Raw genomic sequence first — 18,505 nt, 5'->3', positions numbered from 1 at the left:
TTCAGGAGAAAATCCGATCTAAAGTAAGTCTTTGCTCTTCTATTATAAACGCAAGGCAGTATCATGCGACTTGTCTTTTCATTATATCGATTCGAAACATTTGCGAAAGTGAAGAACATCCTTGAAGAGTTACTAAAGGTACAGAGAAAACCTGGATATACCACAAAGTATGGAGACCCCAAAATGATCAGATAATTTACTGTTGAATTAGAGAGCTAGAATCCTTTCCGCAACCCCTCCACATAGACAATAACTCCATTATCGTTAGAAGCTTTCTAAAATCCTGAGCCCAATAAAATGCTCTCACTCCGAAAAAAAGTTCTTCAAAAAAGATTTCTGCTGCACTTGTTTCGAAACACTTATTGGTGGAAATATTACCTAGCACATAATCACCACTTTTCAACTCAACTCAACTCAACTAGAAGGGAACAGGAGATAACATTAATATTACTGGAGTTTTTTCCCAACACCAGAAATTAATTTTCCCCTTGAAGATGATCTCTTGGTGATTGAAACACGTATCGAGGTGTTAAAAATAACGGTTTGGTGTTGGGATCAAACTTCAATATTATTCATTACTACACCAAAGGTTCCAAACACCGCATTACAAGATACCACATTAGTTTATCGAGAGTCAAACCTATCCTATCTACAAAAACTGAGGTATGAATTCATGTTTTCAGTTCTTGTTTGAAGAGTTGGAAAGGGTCTGAGAATAGTTGGTTGCAAGGAGTATCTCTATTTTCGAAACTGAAGAGTTTACTACAAAAAACTGTTGCATAATATAAACCTTTGAAGCATAAATTTAGTCAGTAAGTTGTATTCCTAAATTTATTGTCAAGGACTTTGTGTAGTATAGTATATACGTTTCCCCACCATATAATATCCCAAAATAGTAAAATAGTAATGACAATCTGGGAGAATCACTTCGCTGTGTTTTGTCAGTACCAACTGAGACAAATTTGGTCATCTAAATTGACGTGGAAGAATATAGTTATAGTTGCTGCTATAAATATATTTGCTTCACACTCCTTTTGTGTAGTAGTGAAGTGGATTTGGAAAAAGCTGTGTCAACTTTACCAGAAGACCTGCTTAGGAGTTTGTATCCTAAATCATTCACTTCACGATTATATCTACCTCAACAACAAAGGAGTGTCTACATAATAGAATGGATACTAATGACACCTGTAAAATCCTGAATAGTTTGGACTTCTGTTAGAGCGAAGGACGATGAAATTAACTTCATACCGTAGATTTGCCTCTTGAGGCTTGGGAATAAGAAAATGCACGAAGTCATCGAAGTCGTCAACTCAACCAGAAACCTTAATTTAGCTATTTTCAGATAAATTGAAATGAATTCTAAGAATTGCCTATTTATTACGTATGTACGCAATTATACTATTTTCTATGGAACAAAATTATGTGCTATTGACGTTTGTTTCTTTTTTCGAAGCCTTTATCTAATGAAAAAAATATATTTTCCAAGAAACAGAATCTCTCATTCAAAAAATATAGGTACAGAGTGTAACAAAGTTTCAAAGAGATATTCAACTGAAGCCTTTCTTGTCGACCAAACGTGCCAACAATATCTCATTCATGTTGTGAAGAATTGTTACAGTTTCTTGAAGAGAGAAATTTGGGTCGCAATGGAAACTGGCAAGGTTCCAGAAATCTCTTTTTGTCTAGAACATATAAAACAAATTTAAAGCAGAGACTGAATTAAAGCGCTGTCTAATGACACTATAGGAAACGGTAAAATATAACCTTAATACGGTGTAATAATATAGTTGAAAATTTATAACGTTGTTGTTACGGACTCTTCAAAAAACTATTCTATTTTGAGTCACGTTAACCTACAACAGGAGAACGACTAAAATTGAAACAACTGCTTTCATATAATCATTGAATTATACAAAAAACACTTTTTTCTATTCAGTTTGCACTCCAAACATTCGTTATGGAATCGATTCAGATATCATTCACAGGATTACTACACAATATCGTATGTGAAAGAGGTAATATTTCACTTAGATGGAACAGTGTCATCCTCAATGGCGGACATCGATGTTTCGGAATAAGACACTTGTCTTTTGTATAAAGATGGAGAAGTAGAAAGTCAAAACCTTTCTTTACCAAAAATCAATTTCTCCTAAAAATATCCCCCTTTCGATTTGAACAAGATTTCTATATGGTTCGATTGATGATCTATTTATTTTGTAGAAATTTATATTGAATATAGGATAAAGAAAATAATTTTTGTCTGATTTCTACTGAGTTTTTTAATTGTTACGACCGGTTTTGGTTTGTTAAACCATTCTCAAATAAACTTGAGTAAACTTCAGAATGGTTCAACAAACCGGAACCGGTCGTAATGAATAAAAAACTGGGGTTGAATCAAATATGGGAATGAATATCATTATGTACTGTCATCGACAACATGAGGAAATTTAACTCATTCGTGACATAAGGTCGTAATTTTATGAATGGATGCTTTATCTTGTAATGGTATCCAGATTGATATTGAAAAGGCAATAAGACAAGTGTCTCATTCCGAAACACCACTGTCCGCCATTCAGGTTGACAGTGTTCCTCTTTCATATATGATATTGTGTAGCAACCCTATGAATGATATCTGATTCAATTCCATAACGAATATTTGGAGTCCACACTCGATAGAAAAAAGTGTTCGTTGTATAATTCAATGTTCATATAAAAGTAGTTGTTTCGAAAGTACTTCTTCTTTCGTGTAATTCATTGTTCATATGAAAGTTGTTATTTCGAAAGGACTCTTTCCAGTTTGTGTCTAAAGGTTAGTGTTTGCAAGATCTACACATCTTTGCAAAGAATTTCGATTTAGTTTTGAAGTCAATTGCTTTCTTTCTTTCTTTGGAAGATTCCCACATGTTTTGTATAAAGATGGAGAAATAGTAAATCAAAACCTTTCTGTCCAAGAATGACTCACTCACAAAAAATGTGAAAAATCGATTTGCAAAAATTAAATGAAAAAATAGGCACTTCAACGGTCAACTGTTGAACTACAATTTAGTAATATCAGTTGAACATCCGATATAAGAAAGTTTCATTAGTTTCTTATGTTAATGAATACTCTCAAGTCACTTCGAAATTATAAGTGTATTTCTGTGACCATTTTTTGTATAATGTACTTACAGCCCGTTCCTTCAACTTGAATATCGAATCCAAATATGAAACCATTAATCTTCTCTTCTGATGATATAAATGATACAGAAGAAACTAATCGTTAAAATCGAACCCAAAATTTAGTGGGTGTTTGTATATTATGAAATTATTATTTTCTAATATCCACTCAACACATTTGATAATAACATAACGAATGTGACTAATCATGTATAAACACCCTTTATATACCAAAAAATCTATACCCTAAGATACCACATAATTTACAGATTGGAACGTGCCAGTTGCAGTGTTAATGCGGACATGGTAAAACCAAGGTTGGGGTACAACTTTAATAATAATTCGTAAGTCACATTCCTTATGTTTACTTCTATTCTGGTCCAATAACTTCCAAATTATTTGTGGGTGGCGATATAATCTCTTCGATTAATCTGTCTCCGTTTTGAATTTCTTGGAAAACGGGCAAATAATTAACTATTGGCTTTCTTAACGTTCTGTTTTCGAAAATAGTCTAACTTTTAACACTTGAGTCACCGCCAGAAGACGGATCGAGAAATAAAAAAATATCAGAGATATTTGAATGATACAAATTGTTTAAATCTATACCAAAAAAACTGTTTTGGAAGAATACAGATAAATGAGAAACTTTCACTGAAAATGCCAACCTTATTAGAAATAAGCCATCAAAAATGCAAACCTCAGACACGTTTCTGGCTTGCCAAGTCTAAGGAAAAGAAAAAATGGTATGTGTCTATAGTTTTCTGTTTTGATGCTCAATGAAGAAGGCAATTATTGAATTACGTAATTTTTTTAATAAGATTTAAATGAAGTTTTTCTTGGACCTGTCGTCTGCAATTATTTCATAAGGACACACCTACCTTGGTTGATCAGATGGTGAATCTCAGCCGAACTTTAATTTAATTGGAATCTCTGCCGTGAAATGAACCTAAAGGAACACCTTTTCCACACCAGAACAAAACAGTCTATAATTTGACGAGAAATATTTTTATTTCATTAGCGGAAGTAAATATGAAATTAATTTGTTCTGAAAGCATATTATTCTGATTACCTCCCAGAAACCTTCATTTACTATTTATTTTAGAAAATCGAAATGAGTAGTTAATGATTTTTTTATCAAAATATATGTTTATAGTAAAAATTAAAATGATGAAAATGAATTGAGTTAGATTGGATGAGATTTTTCTTGCCGTGCTTTAAAAATGTTACTTAAAACTCCATTAGATAGAAAAGGGAAAGTGACAAGTATTTTCAGTCAAAACATGATATTCCACATCCCTTGAATGTCCATTCAGTATTGAGAGCAAAGGTTTCTTTAAAAATTTCCGGTTTATGAAAGAAACAAATAGCATTTTATACTATTTCTGCCTTTGATATATCGCCAACAAAGATTTTTTCTAGGTATGTAGAAATCTATAATTCCTTTCAAAATTCTGAACATTGAAGTTTTCTTTAATTTCTTTCAAATTCATAATTTAAATTTTCATTGAATCCCATCAAAATAAAAAAACATACATTACAAAAATCACTAGCAGTCGATGTCGTTACCACCAAAAAAAATACTAACAATCAAAAACATAACGTAATCAATCTGAATTACAGATTCGAATTGAACCGTCAGCAGAGAGTCATCTTGAATATTTTTTATTATTTCCGAAGTTTACATCGTAGACACCGTAGCCTACCTTCTGCGTTTCTCATATACGACGCTGCCAAATCTTCTCAGTCCACCAATCTGCTCGTATACTAGTTGCAATTTCTATGGTGTTCAGGAATAGCATATTTTGATTTCCGCATAAGCTCAAGAATTCCACCCCATAAATACGTCTCATGTCGCATGAGACGTATTTATGACAAGCACTACAGAAAAATCCTTAAGGCGCTCTAAGAGCGGTACCTGTGAGAAAATAATGATTCACATTGGATTCGAATCGCTGGAGAATAAATCCATTTGAAAAAACGTTCCCACGAAGTTCGTTCCACATAAACCAAGTTCTCCAAATGAAAGTTCCTCAACAGTGAAGTTCGAGGCGTACTGAGTTGAACCTCAAAACGATTAACAGCCACCGTCCGTCGCGTATTTCTGATATATAACGCTCTTGGTGAAAGTATCTATCGAAGAGAGACAAATCTCCAACCTTTCTTCAATGTTCCAGACTATCAAGGCAATTGATGTTCGCGTCTCCAATCAGGCGTAAGGCTGTTCTCTGGATGGAATCCAGCAGCTTCAGGGTATGCTTAGGGACGGAGCTCCATACATGAGAACAATACTCCAAAGAAAGTCTAATCTGGGCTTTATACAGTGTACCGTTTTCTGGTTCGGAACAGTGTTCCATGCTTTTTGAAAAGCGGCTTTTGCAATTCCAGCTACATGATTGTCACAAAACATATTGGTGTCCAACAAACTTATCGAAGCAGAAAGTGGAATTGTCTGACCTTACATTATTATATCCGATTCGGAGGCATTTATCTTTTTGGAGAAAACCGATGCCTGGGTTTTTGTGTCATTGGATTGAACCTGGTAACTTAAAAACTCTGAACAGGCACAGAGCCAACTGGCATGAAGTCAACCGTTCAAAATTGGAGGAACATTCCAGCTAATCCCCAAGGATATCGGCCTGCTAATGTAGCTTGGAATGATTTGGAACATTTAACCAGAACAAATTAATCGTAATTTTGATCATTATCTATTTGGTTTTTTTCAAAGTTAATCTTCTCATCATGTCTTGCGATATGAGCTTCATCGATATGAACGGGATATGAACCACCATTGAAATTTCGATTTGTTATCGAACAATGGACAGTTATTTGTCGCATTTCTGTCAGCTTCATAGCAAGAACAGACTTGTTTGATAACGTATTTCCTCAAAAGAAGTACATATACCAAAAGGGGACCAAGTTTAAGTGAAAAAATAATGGCCACAACCCTCATATGTCTTTGGGTCGACCAGCATAGACTAAATTATCAAAATGTCATGTAGATTTTCTTATTAATTATGATATCCAACCCACATTGAGACACAGCGTCTTTTTTCGTTCACTAATTTACATTCGAACAATTGAACGTTGTGTTTTTTACATTCTCCTAATTAATTCGTTAAGGAAACCTTCAATGAAAGTATTCTGCATATACACATACAATAGTACTTGCTCATGATAACATAGGCAACTTTGGTTTGATGGATAAAAAATGAAACAATATTGCGCTAACAAACCTGATAGAATTCAAAACTTGCTTGTTTAGAAATAACAGCAACACTGAGTACCACATCAATAACAGTACACGAGGCACTCTTGATACAAATGGTGAAGGGTATTGGCTTACATTTTTTTGCAGAGTTACCTGTTTGAACGATGGCAAACAGTGAGTGTTGATAAAGTATTTAGTGGTGGTTAAATAATTCATTATGAAGTACCGCAGGGTACAGTCCCATACTTTTCAATATACATTAATGGACAGTTGTCATTAAAAAGTTGAGGAGAAATAATTGGTTTTGGCGATGGTAACGCTATATTCTACAAATTTGATAGCTGGGAAAAATTTGAGGGTAATCTTAAATTCGATTTTTGCTAAATATAAAAACGGTTTGATTATAGGCTTCTTTGAACTGATAGGAAAAAGACTTCCTACTAACCATTCAGTGGCAACTCTTAGAACTACCAAAATGTATCACCTCGCATACAAATGTTGGAACTGAAAACAATTCAATCTGTTCATTGAATAAAATGAAATATCTATGAGTTATATTTGACAATCAGTTGAAATAGGATTCCATTCATAACAAAAAGTGCCACAGATAACGTTTCTCTACCAAGCACCAAAATTCACCAACAAAACCACAGAAGAAATAAAACGTCTATTCAAACTTGCCGAAGAAAAATTTCAACACAAACTTCACGATTGAAGCCACAAACCATGAAGAGTGAATGATGAGTCACCTCTATAAAACGCTTAGTAGAAACACTTGGAGAAAAATGAAAATGATAATGAAGCGGAAATATAAAGCAGAAATGTATTACCTGTAGTTACCCCTTGGTCAACACACATCCCTTTTTTTAGCGGAAGTGTATGCATAATCTTGCAGTGCTCAAGGAATATTAATTTTCGAAATGAGCGGATGAATAACAAGTACAAACGGTCTTTGTGCTACTTACAGCCAAGAACAGTAGACCTCCAACCTCAGTAGCACACCATTCCGGACACAGGCTTGCAAGCTGCAAGACAGTCTTCATCCCCCGACGAAGCTTTTGTTATGTAATAGCCAGTTATGTAACAGGAGGAGCATTGGTCATATGCGCCTGAAGATAGGAAGCAACGACCGTCCAAAATACAAATTGTAGAATTTATGATGTCTTTACTCCAAACAATTGTGTTTTTTTAAGCGGCGATGAATGTTCATTTTTGCAAGTTGTCAGTAGATGACGTAGACATTATTTTGAAATATATTCCTTCTTACATTATCAACTAACGGTTTGTTATATTTTTTGAGCAAAATTGAAAGTGATATCAAGATATCTTCGCGGGGCTACAGCATTTCAATTTGTATTCAATCACGAAATAAAAACATATGGTGAACTTAGATCTGTCAAACGTTTTCTTGTTTTCAGAATGTCTCCAACCGAATTCTCTAACTACATCAAGCAGCGTGCAATGCAGCAGCAGATCCATCAGCCGCCTCCTCATCACTCCCCAGCAAGCCGCGCCTTGTCTCCGGATCCATCAGCGTACTACTTCCCCCACAACCACTATCCACCTCAGTTTCCCCCTCGCTCCGTATTCGAGTCTTCCAATCAGTTTTTGAGCCCTGACGTGTACTCTGGAAAACTTCCCTTCGATCACTCTACACCAGTAGGTCCCTATTACCCCAACAATGGACCCGTTGGAGCTCCGCAGTCTGCTCCAACCACTCCCCAGGACAACGGAAAGCTTTTGGACAACAACTGGCCCTACCCTTCTGCTGGACAGTATCAACATCTCCTTGTGGCCAACTGAGGATCTTCATAGGCAAGGGATTTTTTAGTATCAGATATTTGCACTCACTTGAGGGGGATCTGAGGTTGGAGTATACACATTGAATCATTAGGGAAGGGTCAACTAATTGAATGTAATTTGCCTTGTTGGAATCATTTATGCTTGAGGCTGGACCTCAAAGTCAAAAAAATTTATTAATAATTTGTTTGACAAATAATAAATAATATGGTATAAAATGATCAATGGTTACATTGTCAAAGCAATCTAGAAATATGAATAGCACAAAGACAGGTTTTAATGTCTTTTGATATTGGGAATTCTACAGAAGAGTTGACTAGTGTTGCATTAACCTTTTCGAAAATTGTTGCTGTTTTAAGTAATGATGAAGTAGTTAAGTATTAAGTAACTACGTCAATCTCTTATTTGATAATCAATCAGTGTATACAATCAACCCACAATTTCAATCTAATCGCAGATATTCTCCATTACCAACACATAAAAGTATGGCAATACTAAATTGTTCAATTAGTTCATAAGTTGACACTTCTTAAATAGGTGTTTGTGTGTATTTACCTCATTCAATATTATATCTTCTCGGGCGATTCTACTTTTCCATTTTGTGGTTTTCTTTTCTATTCCAACCAGACGTATCACCAAAAATACAACACTCTGAACAAGGGACTGAATTAATGATATTGCTTGAAATATGTCAAATAATATAATGCAAAGGAAGATTGCTGGATAGTAAAGACAAATTTTTATTTCGTTCTATAATAGTGGATATATGTCTATGTATGAGTGGTTAAGTAACATATGTTTCATCCAAAAATTAAAACTAATTCGTTTATGCGACAAGAGAGATTTTCAATTCAATGAATGTTTCTGTTTGTTTTCTATTTCTGTAGATAAATTATTAAAGTTGCTAGGAAAATGATTAGGTGAATTGTATATAATAGTTTTAGTTTTGATAAAATAATCTAATATCTAAACATTAGAGATGTTAATATTGGAAAAAATCCACTTAGAAAAATATTTCTGATCTCTAACTGTTGAATTATTTGTAAATAACCTAATTTATATTTTTTGTATTGACAATGTTATAAACTAGTTAGTCACTTTTCTATTTTTGATACTTGCATAATAATTTAAGTGAACTATGTTTGTCTGGCACAAACTAGTGGATTCATTTCCTGATTTTTTTTCCAAAGAGTTATTAAATAATTGTACGAGTTCACTCAAAACTTTGAACGAGTGAATAATTGCTAAATATTGTATTATTTTTGACGTAGCTTGAGCTCTTGAAGTTGAAGGTTGAATGGAAAAGAAAATTTTCAAATTGAAAAAGTAAAATAGCTGCAATTTTAAAATTATCACAGTGAAACATTATTCTCTTAGAAAGACTATAAAAAAGATCCCAGCTTGATATATTAGATTTTTATAAAACGTAGTTATTTAGATTCTAGATGTTTCTTACTTTATATAATGGTGTTTACAGTATTCTTGTAGTGTAGAGTGTTTCCTAAATTTTTTATATTGTATGTATTTTTTTATTTTTGTATGAAAAGCTCAAGCTGTCATCTAGTCCCATGAAACGATACATGTTTATAATAAGTGTTGGCATATCATGTTGGGTCCTACAAAACCAAAAACTAATGTAATATTAGACTAAACCCCGTCAACACAAACTCGCAGCTTTGTGTGGAATAGCTCTTCCTAGAATATGCAATAATATTGATCTGTTATAAAGGTACTGAATTTGTGATATTCCGTAGTCATAACGTCATAGTAACTGTAATGTATCAAAAGTACGGTAGCATGTTGGGAGATTTGTGTAGACGTGGCTTCCTCCATTCAGTATTGCATGTAACTGCAACCCAATGGGTCTTAGATGCTTCCTCTTCTCAAATAAGAGAGGTAATGTGCTATTTTTTACTGCTTGATTTTTGTTACTTTTTCACTGATGTTTATTTTTATTTGTATAAACTTGTTAACTTAATATAATATATATTTTGTTATGAGCCGATGGTTTGATTGCACTATGTTATTTTTATCCGTACCTGAAGTTGTTACTATATCATTAAATATTAATTGCTATCTTAGTAGCTAATTTGTTATTAATCGTAAGTACAGATCTTTTCAACGAAAAATCAAAATTTATTATGAAACGCTTATTTCACCATAATATTAAATTAAACAATTTCATCTGTCGTTTACTCAAGTCCATACTATACTCTAAACTATTATATACCTATAACCAGTTGAAACATTAAATGAAAAATAATTTCTGGAAACTAATCCTTTTTTTAATCATCTAGTAGTCTTAGTAGTTGAGTACATTTACTGAGTAGCATGAAATATACATTTCAGATAGCTATAAGTATAAAACTAACATGATATAGGTAATATAAAACTAGGATACTGAAATGACAGCTGAAATTGTGAAGTATAATGTTTTGAAAGAAAATAACAAGAAAATTTACCTGAAATTTTCGAAATGTGATTGATGCTTTAGAATAATCACTCCAAGTGATACAAAATTCAACAAGTGATATTAAAAATTGGTCAACAAATCTGAAAGTAGTTGAACTACTCGGCGTTGCATGAGTATAGTGCATGTCTCTTGCAAAAAAAATGTGGAAGTAGTGTTAGTGGATAATATTGATCATTTCTGACATGTTAGTTTTAAGTGTAAGTAAAAATCAACCACTTCATTGACATAATCTATAAAAATAAATATCCAAGTCAAGTGGAGGTAATAAATTCCAATATATAATAATAATATCTGCAAATACATTCTAGGCAAACATTTGAAAAAGAAGTCATCATAAACAACCAAGATGGCAAAGATGCGATAACATCCTTTTCTCAGATATTCTTGTGATGACGTTAATATAAAAACAGTAACTCAATTTATTTCGAAATTTCTGTGGCAAAATAAACTCTGGTTTGATGCCAGGGGGATATAAAAAAAGGTGGTTTATGAAACGCTCATCAGGAAGAGTATCATAGTTCTGGTGAAATTTTTCTGTTGGAAATGATCTTGTTTTAAAAAAAATTAAAATGAACAATTTTCTTTCATCAAATGAAATGAGGAATAAGTATATACACTTCATTTCTGTATTAGCAAAAGGATGTATACTTGAGAAACATGTGATAAGTAATGCTGGACAAGGAAAAGGAAAATTTTAATTTTCAAGAATAATTTACTTTGTAGTGAACCGAAATACCAAAAAATTGAAAGTGTAAAATTTTAATTGGACTTGTACAAGTTTGTGATAAGTAATTTTCCTATATTTGAACATTTTTAATAAGTCATCAAAAAAAATAATTTATGAATTCAATCATATAATTAAGATAATATCAAATCACATGAAATTTGAATGCTTAGAAATTATGACTGTTTGATTGTTTGTAAAGATTCTAACAAAAAAGATCTGGTAAGTACGTCCACCAATAATAAATTGTACCTTACAGTAATAATTGAATTCTAGTTTTGTCTTGTGTGGCATCAAAACATGAAATTTTCGGTATAAATTTGTACTGCACATCAATTGTTTCTTCATTGGGTTGTGAAGATCATTTCAAAACCAAAAGTAAATATCCGCTTTTAGATACTTACACAATTAATGGAATGATCAATATTTTCAACTCACGAAATGTTTTGTTGAAATCATTCCAACCAGTCAAGATAAGTGTCAATATGATTGTCACAGCATAGTTGTATTGATAGAACTCGTTTATTACTTGATAGTGCTGACCAATTGACATGTACAACCAGTTTAGACACATTATTTGGTGATGAAACAAAACACGAATGAGTGAAAAAATGTAGATAAAAATTCGATATCAACTGTAGTAGTTTGTTTTACTGAATACTTCAATATATTTAGCACAATTTGGTAGTAGTGAATTTTTGAATAAATCAATACACTGATTAAGGAAGTTACTAGTTAGATATTTCCCTCCACGTGATAAAAAGTATTTTTTTAAGCTTCAAAGTGGCGTCTAAACGCTAAGAGGGTTTTTAATACGGGATAATATCTCCATTATATAGTGGTAAGATATTCGCCAATGGTGTATGCGTTACCTGTGAAGACACTTTGGTTTATCAAGATATCACTTTGTTTTTGAGGCGACTGGTTCATGCTGATGTTTTTTCGTGAAATGTGAATCAAATATTAGCTGTAATTTTGAACACAAAAATCTTTGATATCTTAATATATCCACCAGTCGCAAGCTACACAATGTACATGATTCATAATAATTATAGATTACTCAATTATTTTGTATACTTGCTTGTAAGTACTTGCATTTTATCTAAGATTTGTATATAATCCAACATATTCGTTGTTTATGATCCATGTAATCTTGTAACCATCATATATATACCAACATAGAATTTTTATAGATTAAACATACAGCCAGTTTTTTCTGGCAGATAATGGGTTACCAAGCGCCTCTTTGAAGTATCATTCAAATGCAGTTTCAATATCTGTGTTTGCAAAATCAATGACAAGTCCTCGTTCTCAGGAAGGATTCAATAGTTTCATAGATGGCAATTGTAACCCCATTTCATTTCAAAAGTATATAAGAAATAGGAACTGATAAACGAACCAAGGAATGTGATGGTTTTTTTACAATTGTAAAACTCAACAATGTTCAGAATCTGATAGAAAAGAAGTGTTTTGTCGTTGCAAAATGAATTTAAAAATGACTAGAGACCAGAGAAGTCAGTTGAGAGTGCAGTTTCAGGGCAGGCCCATTAATGTATGTAAATGTCACTATCTGTGTTAGTTTGTTACATCTCTAATTCACTAAATTACTATTATTGTGACTAATACGTAGTAAATTCATTCTTATTATATTAAATATAGTGAGAAAGGGTTTTTCCATCCCGTTAATGAATAAGGAAGTAATATGTGTATAATAGTCTATAATTTTTCATATTGTTGTACGATTTTTAAGTTTATATTAAAATGTTTGTGCATTCAGAGTACAAGGTATTTTCAATTCGAGTCCTGTCTAAAAAAATTAGGGCCAGTAGTGTAGTTATGCTCTGAAAAGTGTGTCATCGAGACATAAAGAATATTTTCACACTTTGAAGATTACTCTTACTTCAGCAATGACCTCTGATAGGTTCAATGAAATGAAAGGTTGAAATGGAACCTCTGGCGTAGAATAAATCCAAATCAAGTGAACAGTACTTGTTTCGGATTTATTCTACACCAGAGAATCCCATTCTAGGTTGTCATTTGATTTGATCGTTAATGAAATGTGAAATAATTCTTTCATAGGCGTTTTAATATATTTGTTATACACTAAATGAAGATCTCGGAATATTAAACTCACCTTAATAAAGCAGTACTTAGGCCAGGGCAGGATTTAGGGGAGGGTAGGCAGGGCTACTGCCAAGCGGGGCTACTGCCTAGCGAAGCTTCTGCCTAGCGGGGCTACTGCCAAGCGGGGCTACTGCCCTGAGGGGCTCCACAGGAGAAAGCCACCCATAATAAAGAATAAAAAAATATCCAAATTTTGACAGGTCAGCAACTTTTACATTTTTCCCCCAAACATTTTTTTTCATTTCTACTAAGAATACTTGCACAAACATGTTAATATTTTTATTGACATATAAGAAAGCCCTGATTGTTTCCATTTACTAGCAATTATTGATTTGATCGAGCATTTCAGTGGCAATACTTTTTTCAATGTGTAATTTGTATCCATAAGTTGAAGAAAAATAAAATAAGTAAAAAAAAACGGAAAAATAAATAATAATCAGGGGCATCCTCTCCTTCGGTGCCCCAGGGCCTCCAGACGTCCAAATCCGGCCCTAAAGTTAGGCTGAGATAAATATTCTTCAATTCAAAGATGTAACTGTTGTTTCAAATATCTCAATTATTTTTACTTTCACTTATTTCATTCAATTTCAACTACTGAAGTTAGGGGTCCGATGAATTTTGCAGTTCTAGGAGGTCAAAATTAAATGCTGAAGCTCTAAAATGATATCTTGTCTGATTTTCCCACAAAAGTAAATATTTTCTTGGCAGATTATAGGAAGAATAAAAATTTCAGTTTTTCAGGAAATAATTTTTCCTCCTAAGGTCAATATTTTCTGAAAAGTAATACATTGTCATTGGATTATAATTATATTATGTTTTTCCAGAAAAACATGATTTTTCTTTAAATCTCGAAAACACGATGCCCATTTGATTTTTGAATGGAAGTGGCCCAATAATTGATGAGAATCCATCAGAACTTAATAAAGTTTACTGTAATTTTCTTCATGACGGGTTCACGAAACTGCTACATGTATTTCGCTATTACATAGCTTACTCGTGCAAAACACCTGTCGCGGTTTTGTCAACATTTCATAGTGAAAATCCCTGTAAACTATCAGTAAGTTTCAATTGTGTTTTCTTCCTTTCATCTACTTTATCCATGAGAGTTATGGTTATTTTACTTTGATTCTGCTCCTTGCATGTACTAAAATTTTTTCTTTGTCAAAAATAAAAAATATTCTACTTAAATTACTGATATTATTGAAGTGATGCAAAAATGAGAGAAAAAGCTTTCCAGAGATTTTGAAATAATCAACTGAAACAATATTGGGTCTATTTTAAACAGATAAAAATTGTATTATACAACAAACGCTATTGAAGCAGAAAAAAGCGAACTTGAATTGTAAGTTTGGTAATTGTTCATCTAGAAAAAAAAAGAAAGAGAACTGAAACAATTGAATGTAATGAAAAGTAAAAATCAAAATCATGGAATTCCAGTTCGTCTGAAAAATGTTGAAAATATTTATTCCTGTACAGTAGAGTTCGAGATATAATACAGAATATTAAAATCACTCATTTATGTCGTCCTTTGATTGTGCGTATCAATGTCTAATAAACAAATATTCTCCCACATCATGGAAATCCGCAAAAATGATTCCTTCATCTAAAATAAACCAACCAGTGGGGTTCAGTAATCTGAGTTCAATTACTTAGTGTGTTTCCAATTTTTTTCAAAAATAATTGAGAAGATAATGTAAACTCGGATAAGAGATTTCTTGACTTGTAATCACTTATTATCTCTGAAGCAATCAGGGTTCAGGTAAGGTTATAGTTACTCGACAGCTATGGCTGTTGTGTTAGATGACATCATTGATGCTAATAAAAATAAAATAAGTATATTGATTTTGCTCGACTACTCAAAAGAGTTCGACCTAATGAATCATTAACATTATCCTGTTAATGTTACACTATTTGAGCGTATACGTTAATGACTTCATACTCACATAATAGAATACAGTTGGTAAAACTGGATGATGAAGTGTCAACATGTCGAAATTTTCTTTCAGGAGTCCCTCAGGGGAGCATCTTAGGGCGACTTTTTTTTATCTACACTATATGCTTCAAATTGTGTAAATGTTTGAAGATATTGTGCATCATTATGCGGAGGTTACTCAAATATATTATTTTTTCAATCTAATAGATTTCGAGTTATTAGTAGAGCTTATCAATGATGATCTTAGTTCGTTATATATAAAGTTTCAACTGATCATGCTCTGAAAATAAATCCAAAAAAATCAGTGGCTTCAATATTTAGCGGTACAAATGTATTAAACTGTTTTGAAAGCTCATGTAAATTTAATAATCGGTGATGCAAAAATACCTATAGAGTCAGCACATGAAAATTTAAGATTGACAATCGATACATCTCTGCGTTTCAGAGAACATGTTACTAATAAATTAAAAAATGCTTTTTTTTCTTTGAAAGCAATCTACTTTCAAAGGCAATATTTATCAGTTGATATTAAAAAATGCTGGGTGATTCTCTAGTACCATCGCATTTTTACCACCACGATGCAGTGTTTAGCCCTTGCCTTAATTGCTCAAAAATACGTCTTATCTAGAAATTACAATCATCTCTATGACTCATCTATGGAATTCGTAAATTGGAACTCATATCAGTTACAGGAAAATTTAAACAACTTAAATGGGTCACTACGTACAACAGTCGACGACATCATATGGCTTGTATGGTCTACAATATATTTACGTCGGGTACACCTCCCTATTTGCACAAAAACGTGAAATTCAGAACTGATGTACACAATCTGAATATTCGTCGACAAACAATTCTTACAATCCCAAACCATTCTAAAGAGATATACTGCTGTTCTTTCCCCTACCATGTCGCATCATGCATCAATAATATCTTTAAACTTGATAGTAGTTCACTTTTGAATTTATCCAGAAAAGCGTTCAGCCATAAATTCAAAGAGTATTTGCTGGGCATTCAGTAAATCCAACTTAGCACCTGAAACGCTCTCTATTTCATTACTTTTCTCTAGACCTATATTTTCCGTTTCACCTATTGACTATTTTCTACTATTCTTTTGTTTTATTTCTCCCCATTTCAAATAAAATCTGTTAAAAAGCATTCACCTAAATTGTTATTCACAACTTTCTTGGAACCGGTGGAAGAACAGAAACACTGCACAACTGCCAGCCGGACGATAGATTTTCACTTCCTATCGTCCAACCAGTGTTAATAATCACACGTTGAAAGGTAAGACCTCGTTAGTCCTTAGCTCGCACAAGTTTCGACGTTCGTTCCTAGGAGGGCAACAGATATGATGAAACTATTGTTGGAAAAAGGAGACGTTACAGAAAGGTAGATTTGATGAACTGTTTTCTGTTATTTACCTACGTTTATTCACAATTGTGCTGACTAACAATATTTGAACACTGTATTATTTTCATAGGTGTAAGATGAAATTGATTGAAATCCCTTCAAGAATAATTGTGGTAAATTTGACAATTCTCTGAATGACATTCCACCTGTGGTGAATGTTGACTTCATAACGTATACTGAACAACTGATGAAAGCCTTCAAAAGTATTGAAGCTCATAAATATTCTACCTCCGAATTTGAGTTGAAAGCTGTCGCGATAGTTATAAGTGATTTAACGTATTGGTTGGAGTTATGTTACGAATTCAGTGCACATTTAAGGTTCTTCAATTACGAAATCATTCAAAATATCATTGATATGTCACAAAGGAAAAAGTGTGATGGATTCCATTTATGTTGATAGTTTAATTCGGCTTGAAAACAGGACTGAAAATACATTTGTCTTTTTTCAATATTCTGATGTTTCGCTAAACGATTTTTCAGTCGTCACAATACAGTCAGAGAACAATCCATCCACATCATTATTTTCAACTGTGAAAGTATCCATGAACTGAAATAGTTTCAACATCATCTCATACCTATGAAAATAATGTTCAAATACCGTTAACCAGCACAAGTTGTAAATGCAGGTTGTTAAAAAAAATAATGAAACAGCTCATCAAACATTTTGTTTTTCCAATATTGACTCCTTCCTGTAATCATTCTGCATCACCGAATGATTGTGGACAATCAACAAATATCCATGAAACACTTCAAAATATGAACATTTTAAAATACCCAACTAGCAGAACACAAGTCAAACAATAATTAACTATCTTGCATAAAGTAGTTGTGTGCCCTACAGGCGCCATTATGGTTTGGAATGTAATGGTGAATACTTAATTTGGATAATACTTTGAGCATATTTGTCATAAATTTATCTATCATGCCTCATGGCCCTCGATAGAGTTACCTTCAAACATTGTGAAAGGTTCCTCTGTATTCATGTGAGACACAAAGTTATAGGAATGTATCTACACTGGAAAAATGAAATTTTTTGGAGATAATCATCAACAAAGATCAATTAGTAATTATCTTTGAATGAGAAAACAACATTATGAAAAATCTTCTTTAACTCATATATTCTCTGGGTCATACAAAAGAAATAGAGAAGGCTAAGGTGCAGGAATCATACTCAAGTGACAGGTAAGTCTGATAGAATCAGACTCAATTATATATGATGGAATTGGTCGATACTTAATGAAAATCCAGAATTTACGTATTCAAAAACACTATTGTGATATTTTTACTAAATGATTTTACAAAAACGCAAGACGTGTTGCGTTTTTGTAAAATTGTTTAGTGAAAAACACAACACGCGTTGCGTTTTTGTAAAATCGTTTAGTGAAAATCTCACAATAATACGTCAGACTCAATTTTCAAAAATTTTTACTAACCTAGTCATAACCAAAAAATTAAAATTTGTTTCTTAAACTTTATTTTATTATTTACATAATTGAGTTGTTTCACAGATGATAAAAACTATTACTGGAGAATATTGCGCAGTGTGAAAAACAAATAAATGGTAATTTGAATAAACATTTTCTGTTTTTCAAATATCTTTTTTGAAAAAACTAAAAAATTCACATTCCTATGAATATAGGAAACACATCATATATACAATTTCAATTTTATTAT

The 18,505-nt window shown here is 32.6% G+C and overlaps 1 protein-coding gene across 5 annotated transcripts in view; it reads left to right on the top strand.

The window, feature by feature from the left end:
• The window catches only part of LOC111508193 (uncharacterized), a 102,293-nt gene extending 92,129 nt beyond the window's left edge, over nucleotides 1–10,164 (top strand). For 4 of the 5 annotated variants that reach the window (XM_074173272.1, XM_074173273.1, XM_074173274.1 and 1 more), the window contains 2 exons: nucleotides 3,426–3,500; nucleotides 7,783–10,164. In XM_074173272.1, coding sequence (XP_074029373.1) covers nucleotides 3,426–3,500; nucleotides 7,783–8,167 — 460 coding nt within the window. In that variant the 3' untranslated portion in view covers nucleotides 8,168–10,164. The remainder of the gene's footprint in view (nucleotides 1–3,425; nucleotides 3,501–7,782) is intronic. The other variant, XM_074173275.1, reaches the window with a different exon arrangement.
• Nucleotides 10,165–18,505: the final 8,341 nt, after the last annotated feature.

The sequence above is a fragment of the Leptinotarsa decemlineata genome, unplaced genomic scaffold (assembly GCF_025532065.1).
Source record: "Leptinotarsa decemlineata unplaced genomic scaffold, Ldec_3_MD MMD2_tig00000218_RagTag_RagTag, whole genome shotgun sequence".
Classification (NCBI taxonomy): Eukaryota; Metazoa; Arthropoda; class Insecta; order Coleoptera; family Chrysomelidae; genus Leptinotarsa; species Leptinotarsa decemlineata.
Note: the sequence above shows the minus strand (reverse complement) of the source record. Positions and strands in the feature narration are given on the sequence as shown.